Below are 24,127 nucleotides of genomic sequence, written 5' to 3'. Positions count from 1 at the left end.
AATTGATCTAACTAATTTTTAAAATTAACTTAATTTATTAAAAATAAAATTTTAAATATTTAAAACTTATACAGAAAAATATTAGTATGAATTATAATTCATAAAATATCACGTAAATTAAAACATGGAAGTAAAATTATGACATGACAACTAGAGAAATACTTGTAGAGTAGTTATTTAACTTTGAAATATAACCAGAAAAAAAGAAACAATTGACAAACACAAAATCAAAACAAACTGCCAACTTGTCCTTTATTTAGGCCATGTTCCCTAGAATCATCCAGCTTTTTTATTACTGTCATTTTGCTTCTCTATACAAACTCTCCTCATTCTTAGCTTTCCAGTTTTCTGTGGGCCCGTTTCCTCATGTGCTTCCTTCTTCTTCCTACTCTCAACTCTGCAAAAAACCCTACCACATTGCACAATGTTTCTCTTCTAATCTTGAAAAAAGATTGAATTTTTGCTATAAAGAACAGTTGGTTTCTTGTTTTTCTTCATTGTGTGTCAAAAAGTTTCACTCTTTGCAAAAGAAATGAACACCCTTCTTGGTTTAAAGCTTGTATCTTTACTTGTTCTATAAAGAACACTTGGGTTCTTGTTTTGTCAAAAAGTTTCAATCTTTACAAAAGAAATGAACACCCTTCTTGTGTTAAAGCTTGTATCTTTACTTGTTCTGTAAAGAACACTTGGGTTCTTGTTTTTTATTTCATTGTGTTGTCAAAAAGTTTCAATCTTTACAAAAGAAAACACCCATCTTGGTTTAAAGCTTGCAGCTTTACTTGTTCTATAAAGAACACTTGGGTTCTTGTGTGTTTTTCATTGTCTTATCAAAAAGTTTCAATCTTTACAAAAGAAATGAACACCCTTCTTGGTTTAAAGCTTGTAGCTTTACTTGTTCTATAAAGAACACTCGGGTTCTTGTGTTTTTTTCATTGTCTTGTCAAAAAGTTTCAATCTTTACAAAAGAAATGAACACCCTTCTTGGTTTAAAGCTTGTATCTTTACTTGTTCTTGGTATTTCTGCATTTTTTTTGGGTGTTGAGTCTCAAGATGATGATGTTTCAGTGATGTTAGCTTTGAAAAAGAGCTTAAACCCACCTCAAGAAGTTGGATGGTCAGACCCGGATCCATGCAAATGGAACCATGTGGGTTGTTCAGATAAACGGGTGACCCGGATCCAAATTGGGCGGCAGAACATTCAAGGTACTCTCCCTCCAGAAATCTCTAAACTTACTGAACTTGAACGTTTAGAGCTTCAAGGGAACAATATTTCTGGCCCTTTGCCTAGTTTGAGTGGTTTGAGTTCATTGCAAGTGTTACTGCTTGGTGAAAATCAGTTTAGTTCAATTCCTGCTGATTTCTTTACTGATATGTCTTCATTACTATCTGTTGATATGGATAAGAACCCTTTTGTTGGTTGGGAGATCCCTGAAAGCCTTAGGAATGCTTCTTCACTTAAAAACTTTTCAGCAAATTCAGCAAATGTAATTGGGAGAATTCCTAACTTTTTTAGTCCTGATGAGTTTCCTGGATTGGTAAATTTACATTTGGCTGGCAATAACTTGGAAGGTGAATTGCCCTCCAGTTTTTCTGGCTTGCTGCTTGAGTCTTTATGGTTAAATGGACAGAAGCTTAATGGAGGAATTGATGTTCTAACAAACATGACATTCCTGAAGGAGGTTTGGTTGCATTCCAATAACTTTTCGGGGCCGTTGCCGGACTTTTCAGGATTAAAGGCTTTGGAGGCATTGAGTCTTAGAGATAATGCCTTTACTGGTCCCGTGCCAAGTTCTTTGATGAATCTTGAGTCTTTGAAGTTCGTTAATTTGACGAATAATTTCTTTCAAGGACCAATGCCGGTGTTCAAAGGTTCTGTTGTTGTTGATTCGGCAAAAGGTACAAATAGCTTTTGCTCGTCACAACCAGGTGATTGTGATCCTAGAGTAAATACATTGCTTTCAATTGCAAAAGCAATGGATTATCCAACAAATTTTGCGAAGAACTGGAAGGGAAATGATCCCTGTGCTGATTGGTTTGGTCTTACTTGCAGTAATGGTAACATTACTGTCATAAATTTCCAGAAAATGGGGCTTTCAGGAACAATTTCTCCTGAATTTGCTTCACTGAAGTTGCTACAAAAAATAGTTCTTGCAGATAATAATCTGACTGGTACAATTCCAGAAGAGCTAACCACATTGACAGGCCTTACAGAGTTAGATGTGTCAAACAATCAAATTTATGGAAAGGTACCAGCTTTTAGGAAAAATTTGATTCTGAAATTTAGTGGTAACCCTGATATTGGAAAGGATAAGAGTGATGCACCTTCCCAAGGCAGTTCTCCAGGTGGTTCAACAGGCTCTGATGATGGAAATGCCCAAGCAGCTCGTAAGAAGTCCAATCGCCGGGTTGGAATTGTGGTGTTTTCTGTAATTGGAGGTGTATTTATGCTTTGTTTGATTGGAGTGGCAGCTTTCTGTCTGTACAAAAGCAAACAAAAGCGTTTTAGCCGAGTGCAAAGTCCAAATACCATGGTGTTGCATCCACGTCATTCTGGTTCTGACAATGATAGTGTGAAAATCACAGTTGCAGGATCTAGTGTCAGTGTTGGTGCAGTTACTGAAACTCATACTGTTTCTGCTAGTGAAGCCGGTGATGTTCAAATGGTTGAAGCAGGAAATATGGTGATTTCCATCCAAGTACTGAAGAATGTGACCAACAATTTTAGTGAAGACAACATACTAGGCCGGGGAGGCTTTGGCACTGTCTACAAAGGTGAATTGCATGATGGGACTAAAATTGCAGTCAAAAGAATGGAAAATGGAATCATCACTGGGAAGGGACTAGCTGAATTCAAATCCGAGATTGCTGTATTGACTAAGGTCAGACATAGGCATCTTGTTGGACTACTTGGGTACTGTCTTGATGGAAATGAGAAACTTCTAGTCTATGAATACATGCCTCAAGGAACATTAAGCAGTCATCTCTTCAACTGGGCAGAAGAAGGGCTTAAACCCCTGGAATGGACAAAACGATTGACCATTGCATTAGATGTTGCTAGGGGTGTAGAGTACCTCCATAGTTTAGCCCACCAGAGTTTCATTCACAGGGATCTGAAGCCTTCAAATATTCTTCTAGGGGATGATATGAGGGCTAAAGTTGCAGATTTTGGCCTTGTCAGACTTGCCCCAGAAGGGAAAGGTTCTATAGAGACAAGGATTGCTGGGACATTTGGATATTTAGCACCGGAATATGCAGGTATGCTCATTGCTTACTTATATGTGTATGCTAACTTGCTGATATAATACTTGTGTGCAATTTGTGCCTAGATAAACTTGGTCTTAAGTCCAATACCTCTAAAGTATGAATTGTGTGAACCTTGGGGGTTTGATCTCAGGATGCTTCCATAGAATTAGCATTCATTTGACTGATAAGAGTCAGATGATACTAACTGTACTCCAAGAAACTTAGCCTGTTTTACATTAATCAACTTTTGTCCTATAATAGGTTTATAACAGTAAATATTAATGTTTTGTCTTTTTTCTAAGTCAATTATACTTGTGCTCATGGTTAAGAACGTGTCATTCATACATATTGTCATATATCAAATATCCTTATTGATTCTGTAATCCCCTTTAATGCTATGATTACTTAGTTTCTAAAAGTGGATATACCCATCCTACTGGAAACACTTTTTCCTGATGCATTTGCTTAATGCCACCGGTGTCTACTTTGGCCTAATCGCACACTTTAAACATGTTATTAATCTTATGACAGAAGATCCGCTTTTTTTCTTTTCCTCTTGGTGGAAATTGGAATTCAAGGATAGCCAAATTCGTTATTTGCTCACTTTCCTGATCGTGATAGGTGCATAGGAGTTTTTGGAATGTAGATACATCATTATCTTAACTTGTATTTTATCTTGTTTCGTCTGCCAGTAACAGGGAGAGTGACAACCAAGGTGGACGTGTTCAGTTTCGGTGTGATTTTGATGGAGCTCATCACAGGAAGAAAGGCTCTTGATGAAAGCCAGCCTGAGGAGAGCATGCATCTAGTAACATGGTTCCGAAGAATGCATCTGAATAAGGATACATTCAGAAAGGCAATTGACCCCGCAATTGACCTTAGTGAGGAAACACTCGCCAGTGTCAGCACTGTAGCTGAGCTAGCTGGCCACTGTTCTGCAAGGGAGCCATATCAAAGGCCTGACATGGGCCATGCTGTCAATGTTCTTTCATCTCTTGTGGAGCTCTGGAAACCATCCGACGAGTGCTCAGAGGACATATACGGCATTGATCTCGATATGTCATTGCCCCAAGCACTCAAAAAGTGGCAGGCTTATGAAGGTACAAGTCACATGGATTCATCCTCTTCTTCTTACCTTCCAAGCTTGGATAACACTCAAACAAGCATACCTACTCGCCCCTACGGATTTGCCGAGTCATTTACATCTTCTGATGGTAGGTGAGAAGTTGACACTCTTTGATCTAGGTTTGGTTGTTCATTCTCTCCGTTTTCTTCCTCATCGCGAGTCACACATAATTTTTTTCTTCTTTTTTTTTGCTTTTAACTCTGATGCTTTTACCTTAACTCATTGTTAGTTTTGGCACTGTGGTGAATAGGGATTCTTTTTAAGATTTTTGTTGTCTTTTGACTCTTATTGTATGATGATACTCTCTCTTTTCCATGTGAATACATTGTGGTTTGGGAAATGAAAGGGATGCCATCAATTACCAGTAGATCATTGTACTTATGTATTCTTCAATTGTTTTTTTGTTAGAAAACTTTGTAGGTGCAAGCTGTATTGAAATGTAAAGTGGCTTTGAAGTGTGCAAATCATAAAGATAGCTTTTTGCTTATGATGCTTTTTCAAGCAAAATGTTAAGTTTTTTGTTATGATTACAGATCAACTGTTGGCAGTCTTTATCATTGCAAATAGCCAATAAAATTTAGTATAACAATAACCTACTGTTTTCGATAGACCCTCGATTCAAAGGGAATAGCCTAGTGGCAAAATCTTAAGAAATAATTTAGGGTGCATGTAATATTCAATCATGTCAAACAGTAATTTTCACAAGTAACCAAATGTCTGAGATCCACAAAAGGAAGTTGTCTTTACTCTTTGTAATCATATGATATTAGAAAGACAAGTCTCAATTGTCTTTCTGAAAGAAAAAAAAAAAAGAGAATGTGGTCCTTGATTTGATCTAGAAGTGTTAATGAAGTGAGTGAAAAACATGTTAGACTAGCGTCTAAATTTCATTAAAACTAAATAGCACTATTTTTTTCTTCTTCATCGAGGTAACATACAAAACATACAAAGTTATCTGGTGTTAGATGACAAGTATAGTAAGTATCAAAATGAAATAATTGAGGTATGTGCAAGTTTAACGAAGAAACTATTTTTATCAAGAAACAAAGAGTGGTAGGGGATGGATGTCTTACCTAATTCAAGACAATACTTCTCTCATATCTAGAATTGATAATTTATTTCAAAAATAACACATACCACAATATAACAGCTAGTTTGGTATATAAGATAAGTAGAAAGTCATTTTCATCACCAAAATCAGTGATACAAACAAAACAAAAAAAGGCCAAAAAAAAAAAGAAGTGGAATATTATAAACTTTTTCCTCCAATTTGGAGAGGATAAAAACAAAAAGCATGTTCTACTGTCATCCCACCATAATGTAAGATTTTTTGTTAATTTTGAAAAAATAGCTGGTCACATGTACAAAATTTGTGTATATATTCTCCACCTTAGTTTATTCAAAGGAGATTTAAAAATTGTGGACCAACAACTAAGAGACTTCACATGGAGGTTTATATCATCCTTATCTGTCTCAATCATTATATTTATCTAAAACTAATAGCTTAATGGCCAAGATTTTGAGTTTCAAAATTTAAAAAGATACATATCTTGGATATTAATATAGACGAATGGCAATTTATAGTATTTTTCATAAACAGATTTAACATCAAAGATCGATCAAGTTGATTCTCACGAAATGAAACGTCATACTATTATGAGACGAAGGGAGTATTTGGCCATTCTTTTGAGAAAAATAATATAAAAAAATATTGTAGCAAAAATTACTTTGCTGTTATGTGGAAAAAAAAAGGAACTTACTTTTAAACCAAAAAAAAATAGGTCAAATATACCTTTACTAAGGGTTTATATTTACCAGACTATTCAAAAAAACTTACTTCATATATTGTCTACAACACATTAATTCCAATAGTCTCAAGAACTTGTTCTCTATCTTTTATTCAAATTTTTACAATTTATTTACATAAAATTGAAACACTTAATTAAATCTCTTATAATGAATAGATCAAATTGGTTATCTATTTAAATAATCCCAATTGTAAAGTATATAAAGATATATATCTCATGTTTGTAATTTGATTATTGAGTGACCAAACATATACTATATACTTCTTTAATATTAATTGAAGTTCTTATAAATAACTTGATAAAAAACGATTACTACTCACTCAAAATATATGCTTTCATAAATTTAACTGCTAAATTAAGAAAAGTAGACTTCGAATCAAAACTGAGGAATTCTAATGTATATATATATATATATTTTTACATTCAGGAATTAACTTAAAAGGAGGAATTTATTTTTGGTAGGGAGCACTTTTCCTGAATAGATTATATTTGACGGGAATATAAATACCAGACACAGAATAAAAAAAACTTCCCCAAAAGGAAAATAATTAGTAAGAGATGCTTATAAATTCAAAAAATAATCATCAGATATTATTAAAAGCGGGAAGATCAAAAGTGAAAAGTTGAATTACCATTTTACCCTTACACTAAATAAACATTTAAAATTTAATCTTAATAAATAATAAATATTTTAATTGTATAAAGGTAGCATTAAAAGTCCAACAACTACAATTTTAAAATATAAAATTTATTAATAATTATTAAACCAAGTGAATAACATTAGATGCACTGAAACCGAGTAAATAATAGATGGTTCATTTGCCGGTAATTATTATTGTAGCATATTTCTTAATAATAGTAAGTACTTTTTCTCATTCCAGCATTTATTAGTTTGAAGCTTCTACCTGTTATATGGATGATTGGTTCATCTACCAATAATTATTACTATAACATTTTTTTTTAATACATAGTAATTTAGATTACAATCCTTTTTCAACATTTCTTAGTTTCAAGTTTCAGTCGATTACACAATTTATTCATTCATAATCATTAATCCTTCGTTATTTTGACACCATATTGTCAAATCAAATAATCTTTGTCCAATCTTTCTTCTTTTGTAAGGGCAAAACATTTTCTTCTGCAATTTTTACCTATTTTTTTCTAAGTTTTTTTGTTTTACTTTCAATGTGTGAACCTCAAAATATTTTTGGATGTTCTTTTGAAATTTGATTAATGATTTGAAATTTTGCAGTTGAAATAGACCGTTTGCAGTCTAAAGTTGTTCATAATTTCCTTCCGTCAAAGACGATGTCACCAGAGGTTTTTCTTCTCTACTCAAATATACATCTGCACTGTTTTTAATTTTTAAACAAGAAACTAAAATAGTAGTATAAGAAACACACGATCTAACACTCACAATTAGTTTTGAGGGATATTTGAATTTATGTTCCCTATTTTGTCGTTACAAATAACAATAGAATATACATCTTTTTTATGATTTTGAAGGAAAATATAGATGTTAGGATGCAAATTGTTAAAAGATTAAGGATGAAATGTAATTGAAAAAGATACAAATATATGTTAGGTAGGGGCACAAAACACAAAAAACTTCTTACTGCTTTTAACTTATTGTTGATCAATTGGTATAGTACCAGCTTCACTATATTTGTAGTCGAATCATATTTCCATGTTTGTCAAGATTTAAGTACTACAATCATTTTCTTTTTTTAAAAAAAATTGATAACAGTTTCTTGTGTCATTATAATGAATCAAACATAGAGTTGTTTAAGTATGACTAAATATTCTTTGAAAAATAAAAGAACTCAGTATGTACTTTGGTTTTTGAGTATGATTGTAAGAAAATATTCACAGAACATTGTACTCTCTTCCTTTGTCCTATTCAAAATCTGTAAATTGTAAACAGTTTGTTGGAATACTAACCCCCAAATTTGCCTAAGGAACAAGTATATTCTATATGTTCCTTTGCAGATTACAGCAATCACGTTATGTAAAGCAAATAAAGTAATGACACAATATTTTATCGCGGAAAATCCTAGCTCATAAAAAGGTAAAAAATCACGACCTACACCTCTTTAGGATTTAACTCCACTTCATTAAACTCTGAGCCTCAACAAAAGATTACAAACTTATGTAACCTAAGAAATTATAAACTCTAATTCCTAGATGCCAACAACCAACTAGATCGTCGACCCCACTTCAAGTTATGAATTCAAATTACAACTCTTGCAATCCTAGGAACTAACTATAATTCCTAAACTCCAACACAAACCCCCCAAGGTTTATGTTCCCAAGTCTTTAAGTCGCCCCAACTTAAAGACTCTATTCCTACTCCAGTTTATACTTCACTGAATCTAGAAAGAATTAAAGATACAACTCGATAAAAACTCAATATAAGCAAACTTGACTTAAGAACTATAAAACATAAGCCTATGAATCGGTTCTTCAATTCTTGTTTCTTTGCGTTGGCTACACTTCATAATCAGAAATCACTCAAATATGAACTCCCTCTATTTGATTGTATTCTGCTTGTAACTCTTTGTTTAAGTGCGCAATCTTTTCTGACAACAATATTACCCTATTTATAGATCACAACTTCTCAAAGTCCTGTTCAACTCAAACTAGACTTTACTGCATCCTCAAAGCCTTGTTGAACTCGAACTTGACTTTACCGCATCTTTTAAGCCTTGTTCGACTTGGACTCTACTTCACAGCTTCTTTGGTAGTTTCCTTACTCGACTTGGCTTTGATTTATTTCCTTCTTGAATCTTTATTCACGCCGTTCTACGTCCTTCTTTGCTTATGCTTTCTACTTTGTTTATGCTTCCTACTTCTCTTAGGATTTTTTTATGAAGGGAAACCTTTTTGCACTGATTTCTTGTCGAAAAAGCAACCCTTTCACCGCTTTATAACTTCTAATTCACGTGGTTGACGTTCTCCTTATTCCAGTCGAATTTGGTCAGAAAGGAACATGTCGGCGCAACCGGTTCCTTTCATTTGTTCCTCTATTTGTCAATTATCAAAATCTTTCTCGATCTAACAAATTTATTTTATTAATTTGGAAAATAAGTGCAAAGCACGTGTCAGGACTAGTTTAAGAAAAAGAAAAAACAAAAAAGAGATGTTTACATTTGGCCTGCTAGGATTTTATTAGCTTCTCCCTAAAAGAAAAAGAAAAATTGAAATATCAATATACATGAATTCATCCGACTCACTTTTACCTTTTCACTTTTCAGTGATTCAAACTCACAGTTTTAGAACTAAAAATAAAAGTACTTATCATTTGAGCAACTCTTTCTTGTCATTATGTTATATTAATCCATTGCTAATGAATTTACTGAGCGTGGGATAAATATAGGAAAAAAAATAGATCAATCAAAATATAATGGTTAATACAGTTTCCCTTTTGAACGTCACATAAATTCCAGCTGATTGTTATGGAAGTTTCCAAACATCAAAATTAACCCTCAATTGGGTATGATGGTTCATCGCCACTAGACAATCATCTTTGAATTGATCAATTTTTTTCTGATCTTGAAATAAAAAAGTTTGACTTTCTTTTTTTCGCTCATTCCGATGAAGTTATTTATTTTGTTAACATATCCATCTAATCTTCAATGATTTTCGCCCTTTGATTTTTGAAGGATTGATCATTCTATTTAAAGTTGAATATTATTTCTATATATTATTGTTAGCATTAATGTTTTGATAATGATTGCAGGACATAGGATCAGTTGGACTCAAAAAGGAAAAGTAACATCAACAGGATAAACATGGAAGGAAATATATTTATAGCAGATCAAGAATACTCACTCACTCAAATGGAAGGAATCAGCTTGGAGCAAATCAAGGCTAACGAATCATGAAGTCAATAATCTGTACAAGGCAGATTCTCACAAAGAAGGAAGGAAAATATTTACACGAACATATCTGATATGGACGTGTTTACACTCAATCAAGGAATCCTTACAAATCCTTGATTGAAAGTAAATCCCTTGGGTTTTCCTTGAAAAGCAGAATTATCATCCATCTCCAACACTATAAATTATCCGCACCCTCAGCATAGAAAATTACGAACTTCACTTGAACTTGTATTGTTGCTTTCTATTATCTTTGAGAAAAACCTTGTAGTCTGTCTAGTCTACAATTGTAACAGAAAAGAGAAAGAATAATCTCTAGTATAGGTTTTACAAGTAGGGTTTGCGTCAAGATAAGAAGTCTGATTTGCATATCAGACAAGTACTGAATATTCCAACATTGTATCACCAAGTTCACTCAAAGCTCTTAAGGAAACCCTTGTAACCCAAGGGGACTGGAAGTAGGCACCACATCGGTGTTCCGAACCAGGATAAAGTTTTTTGTCTCTTTACTTTCTGTCATTATATTTTATATTGTTTGAAATTACTAACTTCCAGGTCAGTTGACTCTCACCCTTGAGTAGTCGACTCTAAGAAAATTTCAATTCACCCCCCTATTGACTTTCAATTGGTATCAGAGCAGGTCTCACATTTGAAAGTGCTTAACCACACGTGAGAAAAGATCTATGACAAACTACCAAATTCCTGGTGCAATTCTTCAAGACGGTCACTCATCAAATCGTCCTCCGTACTTCAATGGCCAACACTACTCCCACTCGAAAGATAGGTTCAGAATCTTTGTTCAATCAAATGACTTTCAAGCATGGGTAGTAATCAAGAAGGGACCAAAACCAATCCCAGGCCTAACTGGAAAGGAAGCTGCTGGAAAAGAAATTGATCTAGAGTCCTTCAAGATAACCAAGGAACAACAAGAGGTATTGCAAACTAATGCTAGAGCTATAAGTCTTTTGTATTGTGCAGTTAGCGGAGCAGAATACGACAAGATTTCAACATGTGAAACTGCAAAGGAAATGTGGGATAAACTTGAAGTTACCTATGAAGGAACCAGCAAAGTCAAGGAAGCCAGAATCAGCTCTCTCGTAAATGAATACGAATTATTCAAAATGGCAGATGATGAGAATGTTGAGAATATGTTCTCTAGATTCAGTAAGATTGTATGTGAACTCAAGTCCTTAGGGATGGTCTACTCAAATGGTCTACAAGTGAGAAAACTTATAAGAAGCCTTCCAAAAGCTTGGGAAACTAAATCAGCTATTCTAGAGGACGAAGATCTCCAATTGATGACTTATGATGAACTTAGGGGAAATCTCATGGCATATGAACAGAATCACATTAACAGGTATAATAAAGATGAGAAAAAGAAAACTGTTGCTTTTAATGCAGAAGTCTATAAAGCAGAAGAAGAAGTCGATGAAGCAAGTAGTGAATGAATGACTCTCATAACTCAAGGAGTCAGACAAATGTTAAGACAAAGAAAACAAAGACCTCAACAAGAATCAAGAAACAACAGCTACTCAAGAAGTGATGATAGATGATATCATTGTGGAAAACCAGGACACGTCAAGCAAAACTGTCTTGAACTAAAAAGAAAGAATTACAGGAGGAATGATAATCCAAAATCTCTTACAGCTTAGAGTAAGGAAGATATATCTGAAGAAGATCCTTTAGAATCAGCTAACATATGTTTCATGGCTCTAGAAGGAACTAATCAACAAAACAAGAACGATGCATCTGAAGAAGATCCCTCAGAATCAACTGATGTATGCTTCATGGCACTAGGATAAACTAGTGAGGAGCGTACTAAGAGGACCTACAAAAAGGGAATGTGGGTAATCGATAGTGGATGTTCCAGACACATGACTGGAAAGAAAGAAAACTTCAACAAGGTAGAAAAAATTGATGGAGCCTATGTAAGGTTTGGAGATAATGCTAAAGGAGAAGTCACAAGGATCGGAACTATAACTATCAGCCCTTCATGTAATCTTGTAGAAGTATACCTTGTTGATGGATTGAAACATAATCTCCTGAGGATCAGTCAATTATGTGATGCCGGCTTTGACGTTCATTCCAATGCAATACAATACATCATAAGCAACTCAGAAAAGGACATAACAATAATTGGAGAACGAATAGAAAACATCTATGTGAGCAGTTCTAAACCTTTGCAATTATTACATATGGATTTATTTGGTCCTACTAAAACTACAAGCATTGGTGGTAAAAGATATGCATTTGTTATTGTTGATGATTATTCACGTTTTACTTGGGTTATTTTCTTATCTCATAAACATGAAGTTTTTACTAATTTTGAAGTATTCTGTAGAAAAGTCCAAAGAGAAGCAGGTTATTTTATTTCCACCATTCACAGTGATCATGAAGGAGAATTCGAAAACAAATCTTTTGAGGAATTTTGCAACCAACAGGGATACACTCAAAATTTCTCATCTCCCCAATCTCCTCAACAAAATGGTGTAGTGGAACGAAAGAATCAATCTCTCCAGGATACAGCCAGGACTATGCTTCTTGATCGAAGTCTACCAGATCACTTCTGGGCAGAAGCCGTAAGTACTGCATGTCATATCTTAAACAGATGCTTGATCAGACCTATCCTGAAAAAGACCCCTTACGAGCTGTGGAAAGGTAAGAAGCCTAACATTAGTTACTTTCACCCATTCGGATGTAAATGCTACATTCACAACAATGGTAAGAATAATCTTGGTAAGTTCGACCCTCGAAGTGATGAAGGAATATTCTTAGGATATTCCCCCTCTAGTCAAGCTTTTAGAGTTTTTAATAAGCGAACTCTAAATGTTGAAGAATCTGTTCATGTTGTTTTTGACGAAACTAATCCGAGAATGCAGGCTATAGATTCAATTATTCAGAAAGAAGAACCTATATCTCATACCTCTTCAACTAGCCAAGAACCAACAGTAGTCGACTATGACACTTACTCAAAGCCGACTAATACTGAAAAAGAGTCAACTTTCAACATAGAAAAGTCGAATGTTCCAAGAGAATGGAGACATAGTTCAAGTTTTCCAAATGATTTTATTATCGAAAACCCATCAGAGAAAATGCAAACCAGAGCCTCCATTAGAAAACAAGCGTCTGTAACTCTCATCTCACAAATTGAACCAAAACGAATTGATGAGGCCTTAGCTGATGAATCATGGATTGAAGCTATGAAAGAAGAATTAGAATAGTTTGAAAGAAATCAAGTTTGGACTCTCATTAAAAGACCAAAGAATTGTTCAGTAATCGGCACAAAGTGGGTTTTTCGAAACAAACTCAATGAAGAAGGTAAAGTTATCAGAAATAAAGCCAGACTAGTTGCACAAGGCTACTCTCAACAAGAAGGTATTGATTATGATGAAACTTTTGCTCTTGTAGCAAGGTTAGAATCTATACGAATTCTTCTTGCATATGCATCTTTTAACAAATTCAAATTATTTCAAATGGATGTAAAAAGTGCTTTTTTGAATGGCTTTATAAATGAAGAAGTTTTTGTTAAACAACCTCCCGGTTTTGAAAATTCTTCATGTCCTGATTATGTTTTCAAACTTTCTAAGGCACTTTATGGTCTTAAACTAGCCCCTAAAGCTTGGTATGAAAGACTAAGTACCTTTTTGCTCAAAAATAATTTTCAACGAGGAAAAATTGATACTACTCTTTTTACACAAGCTCTTAATTCAAGTCTTTTCATTGTTCAAATTTATGTTGATGACATTATATTTGGAAGCTCTAACATCTATTTGTGTGAGAATTTTGCAAATCTTATGAAAGGAGAATTTGAAATGAGTCTTATGGGAGAACTCTCATTTTTCCTTGACTTCAAATCAAGCAGTCTCATGATGGAACGTTTATTAACAAAAGCAAATATGCAAAGGAGTTAATAAAAAAATTTAGAATGGAAAAGGGAAAGGCTTTCAGAACTCCTATGAGTCCATCCACATGTTTGGAAACAGATAACGCAGGAAAAGACGTGGACGAAAAACTTTATCGTGGAATGATCGGATCACTGCTTTACTTAACAGCCAGTCGACCTGACATTATGTATAGTGTGTGCAAATGTGCAAGATTTCAATCCGCTCTAAAGGAATCTCATCTCATTGCTGTAAAAAGAATTATTCGATACTTGATCGGTACTTCAGAGATGGGACTATGGTATCCTTGCTCATCTAATTTTGAATTAACTGGATTTTTTTATGCTGATTTTGCAGGAGACAAAAATGATAGAAAAAGTACTAGTGGTACTTGTCAATTTCTTGGAAATTCTTTAATTTCCTTGCATAGCAAAAAACAATCCTCTGTGGCTCTCTCAACTACTGAATCTGAATATCTTGCCATTGGTAGTTGTGGAACTCAATTATTATGGATTATGCATCAATTGCTTGATTTTAATTTATGCTATGAAAGTGTACCCATTTTATGTGATAATACCAGTGCAATTAGCTTGTCAAAATATACTGTGCATCATTCTAGAGCTAAACATATTGATATTAAGCATCATTTTATTAGAGATCATGTAGAAAATGGAGATTTCATTCTAGAATTTGTTAATTCTGAAAATCAACTTGCTGATATTTTTACAAAACCTTTACTTGAAGAAAAATTTTGTTTTCTTAGAAAATCTTTAGGAATTATTGCTATGTGAATTTTTTTGTGCCTTAATTATGTACTTTGATATGATTGTGTTTCCTTTCCTGTCTTTTCAACTCTTTTTCTGACTACCGTCTCTTTTTCTTCTCTTATTTTTCTAAACCCTTCATCTTCCTCTTTCCTTTAAACTTCAAAATCTCCTAAGTTCCCTTCATCTTCCTTACCCATTCTTCTTCTCTCCACCATGACTAGAACTCGTTCAATGACTGCTCCAAAAAATCTCGTCAATGATCACGACTCCACTGAGGTTGATTTTCTTTCCCTCTCCTCTAATTCTGTTATAGCAGAATCCTCTACTAGACCCTCTTTTTCAAAGAAGAGAACTTCATCAGTCAAGAAGAAAAGTTGTAGAAAGGCTCGCTCAGATCCATCAATCTCTTTTGAACCAGAGGACATGCATAAATTTTGGGGAGTTGAACAAAAGCAAAAGTTCGAAGCTCTCAAGAAGTGTCCAATTGTGCCAGGATGAGTAATAAACTTAGAACAATTGAAAGATTCTCACTGTCCGGTAATCTCTCTTTTCAAAACTCAAAAACTATCTCTGTTGCTTCGTCTATGTGGTCTTGAACTTTATGAAGAACCTGTCAGATTGTTCTATGCTAACCTCCGTGTTTCTAAAGATGGTGGAGATCTGGAAACCCTAGTATTAGGAAATCGCATTGGTATTAATGATTTTATGTTTAAAGACGTTTTTGGCTCTAAGTTCATTGATGATATTCCCTATATGAATGGGGTGTGGCCTGAAAATTTTGAAGTCTCTTTTGAAGCTGCAAAAGTAGCAGTTGCTGAACCTAATACTGATTTATCGAATTTTGGTCCTCTGTCGTTATGTTTTGAAAATCGTACCGTTGCTCATATTGTGGCTACAACTTTGGTTCCTCGAAAGGGTTCTCTTACAATATCTCAACTAGAGATGTTTTTATTCTTTACTGCTTGGTGAAAAAGTACCGTATTAACTGGGCTGCCTGGATTCGTGAATATATGTTGGAAAGTGTTGAAGATTCAAATCCCTCTGCCAGTTTACCCTATGGGTTGCTTGTTTCTCGTATTATAGTCGACTCACTAGTTGATCTATCTAACTACAAGCCCATTGAAATCAATGTTACTTATGACACTAAGACTTTTTCAAGTATGGGATATGTTCTGGTAAATGACAAATGGCACAAGAAGGAATCCCTCCAGGCTAGGGCTGAGACTCCCAAAGCTACTCGAGTGTCAGCAGATTCTGCGTCAGCTCTTCTCCAGGAAGTTGGAGACATCAAGACTCGTCTGACCAGTCTTGAATCAAATGTAATGGTCATGCAGGAATGTCTGAATAAGAACCTTCAGCACAGTAAGGATACTAGCACTGATGTAGGAAAAATTAAGCTTGCAGTGGAAGATTTGAAAAAGGAAGGTGTAAAGACTGTTAACAGGTTAATCAAACAGGTGGACTCCATCAAGGCAGGATCATACTCCTCGCACAATGAGCTAGCTGTCTCAGTTCAGACTTCGTACTCAAACTTTTCAAAAGATATTGAACGTTCCTACGACTCTTTCTGCAGGAACATTCTCAACACTCTTAAGTATTTCCTTGGCCGTCGTTGAAAACTCTGTTTCCTCCTCTCTTTTGCTCAGACATTATTCAAAAGGGATATGTCTTCCTCATCTTAACTGTTTTAACTTATTTTGTCTAAAACTGTGATTGTTTTGTCTGTTATCTATGGTACCAAACCCTGCCTTGTCTGTCATTTTGTTTTCCTTTTTGATTATGCCAAGGGGGAGAATAAAAGAAGTTATATAACCATACGCCGCAGAATATAGAATGCACTTAAACAGGGGGAGCGCAGAACGGAGCCTAGAGACAGGGGGAGCAAATAACAGGGAAGTTAAAATGTTCACATTCCCTCGTATAGTTATATTATGTGTCATTATCAAAAAGGGAGAGATTGTTAGCATTAATGTTTTGATAATGATTGCAGGACATAGGATCAGTTGGACTTAAAAAGGAAAAGTAACATCAACAGGATAAACATGGAAGGAAATATATTTAGAGCATATCAAGAATACTCACTCACTCAAATGGAAGGAATCAGCTTGGAGCAAATCAAGGCTAACGAATCATGAAGTCAATAATCTGTACAAGGCAGATTCTCACAAAGAAGGAAGGAAAATATTTACACGAACATATCTGATATGGACGTGTTTACACTCAATCAAGGAATCCTTACAAATCCTTGATTGAAAGTAAATCCCTTGGGTTTTCCTTGAAGAGCAGAATTATCATCCATNGTAGGTGCAAGCTGTATTGAAATGTAAAGTGGCTTTGAAGTGTGCAAATCATAATGTTAGCTTTTTGCTTATGATGCTTTTTCAAGCAAAATGTAAAGTTTTTTGTTATGATTACAGATCAACTGCTGGCAATCTTTATCATTACAAATAGCCAATAAAATTTAGTGTCGATTCAAGAAATTAACAGTAAAAAAAAATAGCCTAATGGCAAAATATTTAGAAATTTTAGGGTGCAAGTAATAATCAATCATGTCAAACAGCAATTTTTCACAAGTAACCAATTGTCTGAGCTCCACAAAAGGAAGTTGTCTTTAGTCTTTGTAATCATATGAAGTAAGAAAGACAAGTCTCAATTTACTTTCTGAAAAAAAAACAAAATATGAAATGTGGTCCTTGATTCAGTATCGAGATTAATGAAGTGAGTGAAAAACACGCACGCATTTAAATTTCATTAGAGCCAAATAACACTAGTTTTTCCCTTCTTCATCGAGCTAAGGCTAATAGATAGAGTTATCTGGTGCCAGATAATAAGTATAGTAAGTATCGGGATGAAATAATTGAGGTATGTCTAGAGGTTAATGAAGTGAGTGAAAAACACGCAAGGCTAGCATTTGAATTTCATTAGAACCAAATATCACTAGTTTTTTCTTCTTTATCAAGCTAAGGCTAACAAACAGAGTTATCTTGTGTCAGATGACAAGTACCATAATTAAGTATCAGAATGAAATAATCGAGGTACGTCCAAGTTAATCAAGATACTATCTAACAAAGAGAATGCGGTAGGGGATTGATGAAAATGAATGTCTTAACCATTCAAGACCATACTTTTCTCATACCTAGAATTGATCATTTATTTCAAAAAATAACACATACCACAAAATAGCAGCTAGTTTTGGTATATAAGATAAGTAGAAAGTCATTTTCATCACCAAAATGAGTGATACAAACAAAACAAAAAAAAAAAGAGAGTAGAATATTATAAACTTTTTCCTCCTATTTAGAGAGGATAAAAACAAAAAGCATGTTCTACTGTCATCCAATCATAATGTAAGATTATTTTTTTTTAATTTTTTAGTTGTGAAAAATAGCTGGTCACATGTACAAAATTTGTGTATATATTCTCCCACCTTAGTTTGTTCAAAGGAGATTTAAAAATTGTGGACCAACAACTAAGACTTCACATGGAGGTTTATATCATCCTCATCTGTCTCAATCATTATATTATCTAAAACTAATAGCTTAATGGCCAAGATTTTGGGTTTCAAAATTAAAAAAGATACAAGATGATATTAATATAGACAAATCACAATTTATAGTATTTTTCATAAAAAAATTTAACTTCAAAGATTGATCAAATTGATTCTCAAAAAGTAAAAAGTCATATACTATTATGAGACGGAGGGAGTATTTGGCCATTCTTTTGAGAAAAATAATATAAAAAATATTGTAGCAAAAATTACTTTTCTATTATGTGAAAAAAAAAGAGTAATTTACCTTTAAAAAAAAAAAGAAGGTCAAATATACCTTACTAAGGAGTTTATATTTACCAGACTATTCAAAAAAAAATTACAAAAAACTTGCTTCATATATTTTCTACAACACAATAATTCCAATAGTCTCAAGAACTTGTTCTTTATCTTTTATTTAATTTTTACAATTTATTTACGTAAAACTGAAACACTTAATTAAATCTCTCATATGAATATATCAAATTGTTTATCTATTTAAATGATATTAATTGTAAAGTATATAAAGATATATATCTCATGTATGTAATTTGATTATTGAGTGACCAAACACAAATTATATACTTCTTTAATATTAATTGAAGTTTTTTCATAAATAACTTGATCAAACACTATTACTATTCACTCAAAATATATGCTTTCATAAACATAATTGCTAAATTAAGAAAAGTAGACTTCGAATCAATATTGAGTAATTCTAATGTATATATTTTTTTACATTCAAGAAATAACTTAAAAGGAGGAATATTATTTTTTTAGTAGGGAGCACTATTCCTGAATGGATTACATTTGGCGGGAATATAAATATTAGACACATGATAAAAACTTCCCCAAAAGAAAAAGAGCAACTTTCACATATAACAAACATAAAAATCATATTTGTATGCTATAATTATAGCTTGCATAATTGCGCTTCATAGCAAACATATGTTTGCTATGGAGCATCAGATTGTATAACTCGCTGGCGGGAGCTTTAGATTTGTATAATTTCGCTGGCAGGCCAATTGTATAGATCGCTGACAGCCTCTCGTTTGTATAAATCGATGGCAACCTCTCAATTCAATTTTATGTGTTTGTATATCTGCATAAAATTTGAATTTGTATACAATTGAATCGAAATAAAACATTTGTATATCAAATCTCTCTCTCTTTATACAACACAAATTATACATTGTAATTTGTATAATCTATGTTTGTATAAAGCGAGAAAGAGAGAAAGACAAAAGAGAACTGAGCAGGGAAATTTAAAGATTTGTATTTGTATAATTATAAGTGTATACAATGAAAATATATGTATTTGTATATACAATTTTCTCTCGCTTTATACAAACACAAATGCATTTTATACATTTGTGTTTGTATAAAAGCGAGAGAGGCGAGGGAGAGACTGGCAAGCGAGAAACCTAGGGAGAGAGGCGAATGACAACCGTTTGCTACGGATTACAATTAAATCAAACTATGGTTATAACATTTAATTTGAATTAATAGTTTGCTATTTTATACAATTTTTCAAAAAAATAATAATTAGAAAGAGATGTTAATAAATTCAGAAAATAATTTAAGAAAAAAAAACCAAAAAAGAGATGTTTACATTTGGCCTGCTAGGATTTTATTAGCTTCTCCCTAAAAGAAAAAGAAAAAAATTGAAAATCAATATACATGAATTCATCCGACTCACTTTTACCTTTTCGCTTTTTCAGTGATTCAAACTCACAATTTTAGAACTAAAAATAAAAGTACTTATCATCTGAGCAACTCTCTCTTGTCATTATGTTATCTTAATCCATTGCTAATGAATTTACCGACCTTGCGATAAATATAAGGGAAAAAATAGATCAATCAAAATATAATGGTTAATACATCTTCCCTTTTGAACGCCACATAAATTCCAGTTGATTGTTATGGAAGTTTCCAAACATCAAAATTAACCCTCAATTGGGTCTGATGGCTCATCGCCACTAGACAGTCATCTTTGATCCCGATCAATCAATTTTTTTCTGATCTCAAAATTAAAAAAAGTTTGACTTTTTTTTTCCGCTCATTCCGATAAAGTTATTTATTTTGTTAACATATCCATCTAATCTTCAAGCCCTTTGATTTTTGAAGGATTGATCATTCTATTTAAAATTGGATATTATTTCTGTATATTATCTCTATCCTTATGCAACTTAAACATGCTAAAGTTTCAAAATAATTGAAAATTCAGATACATTCATTTTGTGATAGTAGATGAAAACTTGTTGATTCATAATGTTCATGTGAAATACTTGTCTCGTGTATTCGTTAGTTTGCCATTATCAAATCATCATTAGCTAGTTATCAATTGAAAAATCGAATCAAACCGGTGATTTTTATTTTAATTAATTTGGTTTGTTTTTAGAAATTTAAAACGACCAAATTGATTTAATTTTGGTTATAAGAAAAATTGATCTAAATTGAACTATGAACACCCCTAATTTCTCTAAGAATATCTAATCTTCAATTAATTGAAAAATACATTTTCTACTCCTTTATTTGTGAGTTTTGGAATTTAATAATTATTAATTCATTTAGTTAGCTAGGTATTATGTTAAAAGTTTGCACTACTACCTTATATTTGAGGTAATATTATCCTCCAAATAATTTAAAGACAATTTTTTCCCTATATAAAATGGACAAAGAACACTTTATTTTATTGAACACATGTGTTTGGGTTATACACTACTTTATCACAAAAGTCAAAATAAAAATAATAATTGTATGATGTAATATGCTAATATCGGTTTTCATATCCCCTTATATTGATTTCATAAAATAACCTCTATACATTAAAATATTACATCAAGAGTACCATAAGTATAATTTATTTGTGGCATCAACAATAATCGTGTCAAACAAGTTGAACTAATAACCCGTTTGACCAAGCTATCAAAATCTAAAAGTCTTCTTTTGAAAATAGCAATTCTTATTTAGGTAATTAATCTGAAAAATAATTTCATTAATTTTAGATGAATAATTTGTACTTAACAATATTTCAAAAGTTCTAAAAAAGTTTTTTACTTTTTCAATTAAATAACAACGTTCATCACGGTTCAAAATCATTTTCCCTCCTAAAAACTTGATTAAATACGTTAATTCTTTTAAAAATAAGCTCCTATTTTTTTTTTTCTATTTTAAAAAGGACACTTTCAACTCCAAGCAAGACTTGAATTTCTCCAATTGTGATCTAACGAGAGACCAATCTCAATTTCATTCAACACAAAAATTAAAAGAGATTAAATAATAATATATGAACGTGTTTTTTTTAACTCGATCTTAATTATATTTATGTTCTCTAAGTTTGAATATACACAAATAGACATTTAAATTTGTATAAAGATAAATAAGTAGACAGACACACACATCCTACTTGACATCTTACGTGACAGTTTACATCCGACGCGACATCCTACACAACACGGCGTTCGTCAAGTTTAAATATTTATTTGTACACATTCAAAATTGAAGCCAGTTAGAGAAAATTAAATACTCCTCTATCCCAATTTATATGTGTTAGTTTGATTTGACACAAAATTTAAGAAAGAAAGACTTTTGAAACTTGTAGTTTTAAATAGTTAGTAAATGTTTGTGTGACTATAAATCATTTTAATTAAGAGTGAAATGAGCATTTTAAAGTTAAATTGTTACTAAATATAGAAATACATCATTCTTTTTTTAACAAACTAAAATAACATATTTATGTATTATGCCAAATAAAAAGTCACTAATAAAAAGAAAAAAAAGAAGGAATTAATTAATATCCTGTCCTTATTTGAAATACAAAAAAAAAAAAATTAAAAAAATTCCAGCCTTTGACAGGTCAGACACGACTCACCGACTTGTATTGACTAACGACTTGGTCATCGGGTCAACCCATTTTGCCGTCTTTATACAATTTTTCCTATTTTATTAAAAATAAATATTCAAAAAAAAAAAAAACAATTTCTAAATATGTTAGCTGTGAACATAAATATACATTTAATTTGCTTCTTCAAATATTCAACGTTCAACGTTCAAAATAAAACCTTCTTCTAATCAATTTTGACTGTTTCTTTTACCAAAAAATAAACAAATTCCTTTTTCCCATATATATATATATAGCCCTTCATAACAAGAAGTAGTAAAAAAAAAAACACATCAAAATTTTGTACCAAAGAAAAAAAAGAAAACTTATAATTCTCTCAAATAACTTTTTTTTGTTCATATTTTTCGTTACAAGTTTATAGTCACGATGATTTTTTCGTGGAGACGTAAAAAGAAGGTTACGAAATTGAACTCTTGTAAAGAACTTACAATTCCATCTCATTTTCTTTGTCCAATTTCTCTTGATTTAATGAAAGATCCAGTCACATTATGTACTGGAATTTCATATGATCGTGAAAACATCGAAAAATGGATCGAGGCACAGAATTCAACGTGCCCCGTGACGAATCAACCCTTGAGAAATTTCGATATCATACCAAACCATACCATAAGGAAAATGATTCAAGATTGGTGTGTGGAGAATAAAAATTATGGCATTGAAAGAGTTTCAACTCCTAGAATTCCAATCGATTCGTCTCAAGTAACGGAGATTTGCTCGAGGCTAATGATTGAAGCTCAACAAGGAAACGAGAAGAAATGTAGGGAGTTAGTGGGACAAGTCAGGATTTTAGCTAAGGAGAGTGAGAGAAACAAGAAATGCATAGTGGAATGTGGGGTAGGTTATGTTTTTGCAACATGTTTCGAGATTTTCTCTATGGGAATTCAGGATGAACTCTTGAAGGACTTGCTATCTGGGATGACGTGGATGTTTCCTATTGGACAAGAGGGGATATCGAAACTCGTGTCATCGACGTCATTACGTTGCATGGCAAGGTTCATGAAAGGTGAAGATTTATCAGCAAGACAAAATGCAGTTATAGTGATGAAAGAATTGCTCTATTATGACCAAAGTTGCACAGATGTCTTAATAGATATCGAAGATTTGGTTGAATCTTTGTACCAAATGGTGAAAGTACCAATTTGCCCCTCCACGACGAAAGCGTCGTTAACGGTAATTTACTCTATTATTTCATATACATCAAGTGAAAATAACAAGAAATTTGTGTCCAAATTTGTAAACATGGGGTTAGTTTGTTTGGTTCTTGAAATGCTTGTGGATTGTGAAAAGAGCATAATAGAGAAGGGATTGGCTATTTTGGACATTTTTTGCAATTTTGAAGAAGGGAAACAAAAGGCTTATGAACATGGATTGACTATGGCAATAATAGCCAAAAAAATAGTGAGAGTTACAGAAATGGCAACAGAATGTTCAATTTCAATTTTATGGAAACTTTGCAAAAGTGGAAATAATGAGAATAATTCAGTAATTGAGGCATTGGAATTAGGTGTATTTCAAAAATTATTGGTGGTTTTACAAGTTGGATGTGGTGAAAAAACTAAGGAAAAAGCTACTGAATTGTTGAAATTGATGAATCTTTACAAAGATAGAGTGGATTGCTTTGATGGATCAACTTTCAAGTATCTCAAGAAGTCATATTGAAATAAAATTTAGGTGGTTCGTATCGTGATAAATGTTGTCTTACTTTTGGAAGATTTGATACATTCTCAGTAATAACATTATTAGTGATAGTTTTGGAGAATCTGAGCAACATAGATAGAAACACATTTTTTGTAATACGTAGGAAATTACTGTGTATAGATATAGAAAAAAGCGGTTAACCATGTAGAAATATATTTGATTGAAATTTGTGATCATTGATCTTTATATTTGCTTTTACCCATTTTTTTCATTGCCAAACAATTCCTTATGTTTGATTGAAATTTTCAACAAAAAAAGAAAGTAAATAACTCATGGCCAAACGACTCCTTATATTT

At 32.8% G+C, this 24,127-nt stretch overlaps 2 protein-coding genes across 3 annotated transcripts; both read left to right on the top strand.

The window, feature by feature from the left end:
• The first annotated feature begins 221 nt into the window (after positions 1 to 221).
• Positions 222 to 17,115, top strand: LOC125844995 (receptor protein kinase TMK1). Of its 2 annotated transcripts, XR_007444210.1 has the most exons (3): positions 222 to 3,255; positions 3,936 to 4,789; positions 17,008 to 17,115. XR_007444210.1 is itself a non-coding variant. In XM_049524365.1 (2 exons), exons 1-2 carry the CDS (start codon positions 969 to 971, stop codon positions 4,463 to 4,465), a joined length of 2,817 nt encoding a protein of 938 aa, XP_049380322.1. In that variant the 5' UTR covers positions 222 to 968; the 3' UTR covers positions 4,466 to 4,897. The 2 variants fall into 2 exon arrangements, 1 of the variants encoding a protein (XP_049380322.1); XM_049524365.1 differs by lacking the exon at positions 17,008 to 17,115 and having other exon boundaries at positions 3,936 to 4,897.
• Positions 17,116 to 22,432: 5,317 nt separating this feature from the next.
• On the top strand, positions 22,433 to 23,846 carry LOC125845000 (U-box domain-containing protein 21). Its single transcript, XM_049524372.1, has one exon. It carries the CDS (start codon positions 22,500 to 22,502, stop codon positions 23,790 to 23,792), a length of 1,293 nt encoding a protein of 430 aa, XP_049380329.1. The 5' UTR covers positions 22,433 to 22,499; the 3' UTR covers positions 23,793 to 23,846.
• Positions 23,847 to 24,127: the final 281 nt, after the last annotated feature.

The sequence above is a fragment of the Solanum stenotomum genome, chromosome 11, assembly GCF_019186545.1.
Source record: "Solanum stenotomum isolate F172 chromosome 11, ASM1918654v1, whole genome shotgun sequence".
In the NCBI taxonomy this organism is placed as follows: Eukaryota; Viridiplantae; Streptophyta; class Magnoliopsida; order Solanales; family Solanaceae; genus Solanum; species Solanum stenotomum.
Note: the sequence above shows the minus strand (reverse complement) of the source record. Positions and strands in the feature narration are given on the sequence as shown.